This window comes from Pteropus alecto, unplaced genomic scaffold (assembly GCF_000325575.1).
Source record: "Pteropus alecto unplaced genomic scaffold, ASM32557v1 scaffold414, whole genome shotgun sequence".
Lineage (NCBI taxonomy): Eukaryota > Metazoa > Chordata > Mammalia > Chiroptera > Pteropodidae > Pteropus > Pteropus alecto.
The window spans coordinates 545,909-555,534 of NW_006435781.1; the positions used below are offsets into that span (position 1 = coordinate 545,909).

Here is a 9,626-nt window from a genome sequence, read left to right on the forward strand (position 1 = left end):
TTTCACATGTAATCGAATATTCTTCAAAAGCAACATTTTGAATGGCTTTGTAATATTCATTTATAATTATATACCTGTATTTTATCATTTCTAATTCTCTATTTTGAGCCATTTGGAATGGTCTGGATTTTTTCCCTTTTATATTATAAATATCTTTTTTGTATTGAAAATAGTGCTTAAATTTCACATCAAATTTATGTAAATCGTCATTTAAATTTCTGGTTATTTCCTTGTGGTAGATTCCCAGAAGGAAAATTACTGGGTCATTGAATATAATTGTTTTTAAGATCTTAGTAGACATTGCCAAAATATTTTTCGTACCCTTGTGAATTAGCTCATACTCTTCCGGCAAAGTAGGAGTTTGGCCAAATCATTGAAGCCTCTGCAGCATTGATTGTTATCCTTTTGTCATTCTTTGATAATTTGGTAGGCAATGGGATATAATTAAAAACTCACATCTTTATTTAATCTGTATTTCTTTGATTACTACTGAAGTTGCATTTTTATGTGTATTTACTCTTATTATACCTCACTTATTAGAAATAGAAATCACTACAAGTATAAAGAATATAAATAATGTTTGGTAATGGAACCACATGGATCACAAGGTGATTATTTAGATAATGACTTTGACATAACTCAGTTTTCTAATTCACTAAGATAGCATTCTCTGAAAGAAGGAAGTTAAGGTACTGAAAAGTAGAATACACTGACTGGGCTCTAATTCTCATTTAGCCTAGCTTTTGAAATGGCCGTCAAACCACAGTGGACTACAGTTTCCTCATTTGAAAGATAATGAAATTTCACTAAATGATTTATTTGTTCCATTATAGCCCTTACTGTCAAAATTCTGATTAGTATAGAAACACTCTTCAAAATTAGTGTTATTGTTCATAAAATAAAATATTCTAGCAGTATTATGAGTTCTCAACATTTCATTCTGAGATGGCTTCAAATATTAGATTAGAAATTATTAATTTAAAACTTTATGGCAACGAACCCAATGTATAGCAATGTTTTAGTGCAAAAATTACTTTCATATAATTGTAAGTTCTTATTTTGGCGGTACAGCCACTTCTTTCACTTCATACATTTTAATATCTTGTAATTAAAAAGTGTAAATCACATTGGATCATTCTCGCTCTCCTCAAATGCTATGCTACTCATTGTCTACAACATTTTTTTCAGTCATTTGTTGTCTTACACAATTCTCATCAAATTCTGTGGTCTCAATTACTCTATTCAGTTTCTTAACAAATATTTAGGTACTCACGGGAGTCTCAGTCATTTGCCTTGTTGTATTTATCAATAAGTGAGGATAACCCCTAAGTCATGAAACATCCTTGATCTCTAGTACAGTGTACAGTTTATAATTATTTGTTAGGTGTCTCATCCACTGAATATTCATAATATAACATAGGCTAAGCATATTCTCTGACACACAATAATGGCTTTGTAAATATGTAATAAATGGTGAATGGCCTTTCTTTCTAATCCATTGTTGCTTCTGCTTCCTGTTAATAGTATAATGGTCTTCTATAACTAGGTATGTTTGTATTAATAACACAAAGAACAACGATTGCACCGTAGCAACAACACAAGGTTTAATAAAACTTATTCTTTTGTAAGCATTGCATTTGGACTTCGTAACACCATGGTGAGATTGGGATGCAGATTTTTATTTCATAAGTGAGGAAAGAGAAGTAAATTATATTAAGGATATTTCTTTACATATATAAATATTTAGGTACAGATTTTTAAAAATCCAAATCTTCAAATTGAGAATTGCTTGTTCTTTCACTACATCACACTCTCATCTAATACATTCCCATTAAAAAGTTTAAATTTACAAGTGAAATTGAGCACTTGAATTTTATCAAATGATGTAACTATTACTCAATATTTGAAATGAAAACACAAAGCTGAGTTTATTGCTTAAATAAGAGGGAATTATGCTGGTCAACCACAGTCTCTCAAATTAGAGTGTTTTTAGGTTTGAAGTCAAGAGATCTGTGAACATTCAGAATTATAGGTTGATGTCACTTTTAGAAGCGTGGTTGATTACTCAGGTGAGACTACTGTTAATTGGTTTGCATTCAGAATTTTGTTTGGTGAAGTGAATTCACTCCTGATTGACAGACTTTTCAGAATCGAGGTGTTACCAGTTGGGGAAGCTTGATCAAGACCATGTAGGCAGGTAATCGTTAATTGATTTAAATGAGACTGAAAAGTGTATTGGTGGCTACTTGTTACCTTGGCTATGGAACAAACAGTTTCTTCCCTCCATCCATCTCCTTCATTTTATTCTCAGTTTATTAATCTTTGTATCCTCAGAGATTAGGACAAAATTTTGTATGTAGGCATTTCCAAACACTGTGGAGTAAGTGATCCAAAAATCGAATGAAGTCATTTTGGACCTCTCAGCATTCCTATCATGTAGCCCCTTGTTTTCATTATGTAACCTATTTAAGTTCTGTGTGTAGATTGGGTCATAGCTTCCCACATCCCTCCAGTTTTTTTTAGTCTGTGAATCCTCTGCACTTAATGGTTTTACTTTACAAAAATTTTAATGGTGTCACACTCTTCCTCAAATGTAATTAATTGCTCTCTGACCTATTGAACTAAGGCCAGATCTGTTAGTTTGTTGTCAATGATCTCTAAACGTTCCACTCACAATCTACCCATGTTATCTTTTTATTCGCTATCCTCCTCTTGTGGCTCAGAGACTCAGAGCCACTACTCCCAGGACATGTCTAATCTGTCCCTACCTCTGCTCTTTGGCTCATACTTTTTCCCTATTTTCCCTATTTTCCCATTCCCAGCTAATGAAATCCTATACATATTTATTTCAGTTTCCTATTCGTAAAGAATTTTCTAGTCCCTCAATAATAATTTCTTCCACTGGTTGTGCCCATTCAAGGAACAAATTTTACATTCTGTTCAGCAATGAATTATTTTATACTTTTCTTTTTCTTTATTTATTTTATTAGTCCAGATTGTGAGCAGAATCTACAAATTCTCTATCTTGTTAATCTCCTGGATAATCTATTAAAGTATTTTAAGTCTTTAGTAAATATATATTCAAGGAATTCTACATATTTTAGAATATCTAAATCCCTTTCTTTAAAAAAAGAAATATTAGATTTTACCTACTGGCGCAGCTGAATCTTGTACAACCTCAGAGGAGGGATTGTAATAGATTGAGGCAAAAATGTCAATAATTTGGCCAAATAGCATATTTATGGTAATTATCGATATTAATATTTGCTTTCATTCACAAAATGTTTTATGTAGTTAAAATGTATTATAATTTTATAGACATTTGCTTGAGACAATAGAAATAATGCTTGATTTATTTTTACCTTTGTTTTTCTTTTTATCACATTTTTTGGCATATATTTGAAGCCAAACGTATACCTGCACATGTGTATATATAATACAGCAGTAAATAGTCATTTACAAACCTTATTTAATGCAATGCCTTTCTCACAGCATGGTTTTATTTAATACACTAAAAAATAAACAGAATTATAAATTACACTCATCACGGATAAGTGACTAATGAGAAGGAAGAAAACATCTAGTTTTAAAATATGATGAAGTGCAGTATCCATCATACAATGAACACATGAAAAAAATTATCACATGAAAGGGAGATTTTAGGCTTCAGAATTTTAAAGCTAAGATAGTCAGATTTTTTAGACAGACAGTAGTCATGCACAAAATATTCTTCAGTTTTTCCTTGAAAAATAGTTGCAAAAATTACCTTCCTCATCTGTTGGTTAATAATTAAATTATAATAAGGAACAGAGAATACGTATTGTATAACTTTGTACCTCTCACCCTTATTCATTTAAGTGTCCAATAAGTATCTTTTGAAAAAAAAAATGAGTGAAATGGTGAAAGAGTAGATGGTATAGTGGTCTGCGTCAGTGTAAGTTTTTTGACCCTTGTTACTCAAAGCCAGCAGCAGCTTCAGCATCAGCTCGAGGCTTGCTGGAAATGTAGAGCCTCAGGCTCCACTCCTGACCTACTGAATCAGATTCTGGTTTTAAAAAAAGTTCCCAGGTGATTCATATGCACATTAAAAATTGAGAAGTACTGTATTATACTATGGATAGAAGCAGACCAAGGAACATTAGTTAACTTTTCTCTCCTCTGTAACTCTTTTAAAAATACTTTAAAAATAGTTGTTCTGATTAATCATGTTCCTGATACTTGTGAAGGGATGGACGAAGTGATCTGTTCAACCTTTCTTTATGCTGGTGGACTTGAGATTTTTTTACTCATAATCAGAACACCTGTCTAGCATATAGATATTTAATTTAAAACAGATCTTTTAATACTAGCTAAGATAAATTTATGGCAAGAAAAAATGCCTGGCACATTGCTGCAAAGTTGCCTTGGCTTCCTACCAGGACTTACATTCTAGGATTGATGATATACTTCACATAAAGGGTTATTTTTATGTCTTGGTTGCCTGGAATGAGCCTAGTGTGTAAATTGTAATGCCAACTAGCCAAAGAACCTTTAGAAGGAGCTGCCACTTATTATGTGTTATTACAAATTATTTTTGTCTTTAAATGCTGAGTTTCTTTCATTCTCTGGATGTGGCAAAGAATGTAAGGTCTGATCAATTCTATGTGAAGGACTTTTAAATTTATCTCTAAAATCTGAAAAGGGAACCAACATTTGACTTTAATAGATGCACCATAATGTAAACAAATATTTTTAATATACTTAAGGAATATTATAAATCTTTATATATACAGTATAGATATATAATTTTATTCTATTTTTATTGTGAAAATACATGATTCATTTCAACAAAAAGACATATTTTGCTCTTTATATACTTAATTGCCAGCAAAAATTTGATTAGGAGGCACAAGCTTTCTTTACTGGAAGCCAAGGCATTAAACTCTTTTGTGTAATTGTTTAATTGCCAATGCACCGTTTTAATTGACATGCTAATAGAATTTTAAGTGGACAAGAAGATGTTATCTTTTATCTTTGTTTCTTATCTAAAGAGAACCACTCTCTTAGATGGGCTAGTTTGGCAATTTGACTTAGAAAAAAGTATTACGGGATGAAGTTTTTATGTGAACAAGGAAAAGAAATTAACTTTAATGCTCATCTCATTGGTCTGCCAAATTGGAAGGGCATTTTAGGCCTGATTATCATGTCCTAATTGGTCTCTGGAGGATATTCATGGACAATCGAGTGCTCATTAATTTGTCTTCTTCCTGTAACATTGATTTGTTCATTCTCCTTTTAGAGACTCAAATATAGAAACCCAAAACTGATGTGTGGTGTTAATGTACTTACAGATGTTGCCACCACTTATCCAGATAAGAAGTCCATCTTAATGTACATCACGTCCCTCTTTCAAGTTTTGCCTCAACAAGTGAGCATTGAAGCCATCCAGGAAGTGGAAATGTTGCCACGGCCATCTAGCGTTACTAGAGAAGAACATTTTCAATTACATCATCAAATGCACTATTCTCAACAGGTACAGTGCTGAAAGTACAACTAATATCAAAATTATTTTCTATTTTAGATGCATTTTTAGGTATTATACTCATACATATATATATAAAACTATTATATCTATGGATATATACATACATATAAGTATATGTAACAAAGTATGTGTGCATACACACAAATATTTTATCTATATATGTAGCATAATGTACCTGTGAATGTGTGTGTGTATATACATATTTTAGAGACTCATTGTTTTTTGTTTGTTTGTTTGTTTGTTTGTTTTTATAAAGAGAGAGAGACTGACTGTAAACCTTTAAAGTTTTATCTGATATCACGGACTATAATATTGATTTCAAAGGACATTGTTAAAATACTCTGTTATTGATCGACACCTTATTATAGCAATATGGAACACAGAATATATTTTATTTTCATTATGTAAAATGAAATAAAAGATAAGCTCATATACACATTAAACTTTCCATCAACTAGAGCAAAGAGAAAAGCATTAGAGTCAGAGAGAAGGCAAGTACTGTTTAATAATATTTTCTTATTTTTAGTGGCAGCCCACTGGTATATTAACAAATTTTGATTATTCGAGGTAACGTTTTTTTTGCTAAAATAAAAGTAGTTTAAATATTTTAAATCAAAATTAAATGGATACTACATATGATAAAAATTTTTATTACATCGTATAGAATCCTGTGGAATTTCTTTCATTACATGGCTTTTTCTTGCTCCCAGTAATGGCTATTTGGGGTATTTTCTTGTATTTTTTTTGACACAAGCAATGATGAAGAAGCCTTTAGCTAAATTTCTGTTGAAGGTGTGGAAAGTGCTTAGGTCTAATTTTCTCACTCTACTGAGCTAGTTCTATATTTAGTTTATGAAAACTTCAGTCCTTTCCAGGGTATCGACCTGATGAATTCTGGTTTTGTTTACTTTGGGTTCATAGAAAATTGCTTTTGGATGCCTATTTTTGCCAGATTGAAGAGCACCATCCCATATTAGTGCTGGAGTTGTGTCAGTATGAAATTTTTATGGTTAAATCCTACCCTTATATCTTCCCTGATGACCTGCTCTCCAACGTGATATTAAGCACCACAGGTCTTGGAGTGTACTCATTTCTAACAGCAGTTTATTTGTTTTTACAGTTAAACTTTTCATCTCACTGTTTCCATTTAATGTTCATTTTTCTAATGTATTGAAAAGTAGTCCTTCCAGGATTACTCATGTTTCCTCCTCCTCTCTGTCCCCCTCCCCCAACTCTTTTTTGCAGATTACGGTCAGTCTAGCACAGGGCTATGAACGAACTCCTTCCTCACCTAAGCCTCGGTTCAAGAGCTATGCCTACACACAGGCCGCTTATGTCACCACCTCTGACCCCACACGGAGCCCATTTCCTTCACAGGTCTGTCAACATTTACTGTCCTACAAAACCAAAAGTTTCTTCATCCAAGAAAAAATCTAACATGGCTTTTGTTTGTTCCAATTTAGCAGTGCCTTTTTCCTCATCCATCAAGAGTTGTTTCATTGTTACCAGTTGTTTTATATACTCTCACATGATGCTGTTTTGCTATTAGACTTCTTTAGATTTTGTTCACTTTATTTTTTATTTATTTTTTTAAATTTATTTTTTAGTTACAGTTGACATAATATTTTATAAGTTTCAGGTGTACAATATAGTGATTAGGCAATCATATACTTTACAAAGTGCTCTGGGTTTAACGTATGTTGATTGTTTATGAATGGGGTTTCTCCTAGTAGTGATTTATGCTTTCATTATGTAATTACCTGTAAGGGTAGCAAATGGTTACAAACAATCATTAAGTTCATTAAAGGTTTATATATGCAACTTTTGAAAGAACTGTGAAAATATATGAAATTTACTAATCACTATTTGGGGAGATTTTTCTAGATATATAATATGTTAAGGAAATAAGTACTCTATAAAGATGCATTTATTATATTTTCATTCTATAAAAAATGTATTTCTATTCTATTTAAAAACCATAATTGCAAACTTCTTCATGTGATCGCTTTTATTTTTGCTAATTTAAACTTGTATATAAGAGGCTCTGTAGTATTTATATAAAAGAGTCAGAAAAATTGGGTCAGATTCTATATACCATTTAATACTTTCCACATAAGGCATCTTACTAGTGGAGTTTTCTACCATTGCAATAATGTAGGGAACCTAAAAATACAAAAAATTATAGCCTTGTATATGTTAGAGCATGAAAGTGAAATGTGCTAGAATTGCTAGATTTGCTAGAATTTATTTTTAAAAGAAAACTTTATTTTGCTGAGTAGAGAATTTGAAAAGTTCTTGAGGAAGTTTTATCAAAACTACGCTATTAATGGGAATTTAGAAATGATAGACCTGATACTATTGGTGAAAAAGTATACTTTTTTTTTTTTTTAAAGATAGTAGTTGTATTTAATTAGTCATTTATTTGGCATAGTTAATTGATGCATGAGACTGAAAATTATTAACACTGAAAGATTCCCCCAGGGAAACACATTTCAAGGCTTAGCTATGCCCTCTATCCTTGGCTACTTTCCTTGCAAAGCTGAACAAAGGAGACTGGATGAGAAAGTACGTGTGACTCATCCTTATCTTCAATTAAATTCCCATCCACATTTTCACAAAGGCTAGTTGAACAAGAAACTTAATCTGCTTTCCTATCATCAGTAAACAAAAATAATTCTGTCACACATTACTGTCTACTATATGCCACGTGTCCGCATTATATGAACTAATACAATTCTCGTAAACCTTATAGAAGTGGGAAGTGCTATTTTATACACATTTTAAGTTTAAATATATCCACCCTTTTCTTTCTTTCCCTTCCCCTTTCTCCCACCCTCCTGATTCCCCCTGACTCTCTAGGCTCTTTTATCACTATCTTTCCATAGAAACCTCTAAGACTTAAAGAATAAGTCTAAAATAAAGGGGTATAAGCCAAGACAAAGAAATAAGCATTTCTCCCCCTCATCACTCTATTGAGCTGCCTTTTCCAGGTTTTCTCCAATGCCTATTCTAGCAGCACATTTTTACCTCATTACCACCTCATTAAAGCATTGCTCAGGTATGACTCCTTAATGAAGTAATTAAAAATGGACTTAATTTTGCTAGACTCCATTCGTTCACTTACTTTTATCTAAATATTACAAAATATATATTTCATAAAATAGTCAACACATTCACTTATTTGTTTTGTTTAACATAAGCTATTGAAATGTACCTAATCTTATCCTTTAGAAAAGAAAAAGCATGAATTACATTTAATGGGGAATGATATATTCTTCCTGTTTCTAAGGTAGCATATCGCAAAATAATGTTACGCTTAGTTAGGTTTGATAAGTTTATATCTTAATTATTTATGAAGAATATTTTCTGAAGAATTTCTCAGCGGGGCTGAGCCTATCCTGCCCCCTACAGGTTGTATCTGATCCACTTCAAATGAACTTGAGACAAGCCAGATTGGATTCCATTAGAGGGTTTCATTGAAGTGTTTACTTGGTAGTCTACAAGGAAGGGAGAAGTTTTCAATAATATATATGGAAGATAGCCAGGCAAGTGACTGTCCTCTACGGAAACCATAAAATTCATTAATTACTTTAAAAGTTCCCAACATCTTAGAAACAGCAGTTATCTTTATTGGTCCCAGTCTTGAAAAATCTTGTTTATACTCATCGCAGTTTGTGAACCTGTTGAGGTGAAGCAATCTGATTTATTTCGGGATCTCTGCCTGTAAATGAGTTTTTCTCATAATTTACCAAGAAGAAAAATCATTTGGTGTGAACCCCTAACCTTCCCTCATTGTATCACTTAATTGCCATCCATCCTTGAATGGGGGATGGATACCCTTTTTATAGTTATATTTAATTCCTATTTTTTATGACTTCAATCATGCCTCTCATTCTACTCCTAATCTTAATCTTATATCAAAAATCCACAATCTCTTCTTCACTTCAATTTCTCTGTCTCTCCTGGAGTCTCCTCTGTCCAAAACTCCAGTAGGCACTCTTACCCACATGCATGCCACCTCTCCCCAAACAAATCACTCCACTTATCTTGTCAATGTACTGTTACATGACTCTTTCTTTCATTTACCACCTTTTGTTTTCCA

At 32.3% G+C, this 9,626-nt stretch overlaps 1 protein-coding gene across 1 annotated transcript in view; it reads left to right on the forward strand.

Moving 5' to 3' along the window:
• The window catches only part of DMD (dystrophin), a 1,580,480-nt gene that overhangs the window by 110,151 nt on the left and 1,460,703 nt on the right, over positions 1 to 9,626 (forward strand). The window contains exons 6-7 of the mRNA XM_006911463.3: positions 5,331 to 5,512; positions 6,770 to 6,901. Coding sequence (XP_006911525.1) covers positions 5,331 to 5,512; positions 6,770 to 6,901 — 314 coding nt within the window. The remainder of the gene's footprint in view (positions 1 to 5,330; positions 5,513 to 6,769; positions 6,902 to 9,626) is intronic.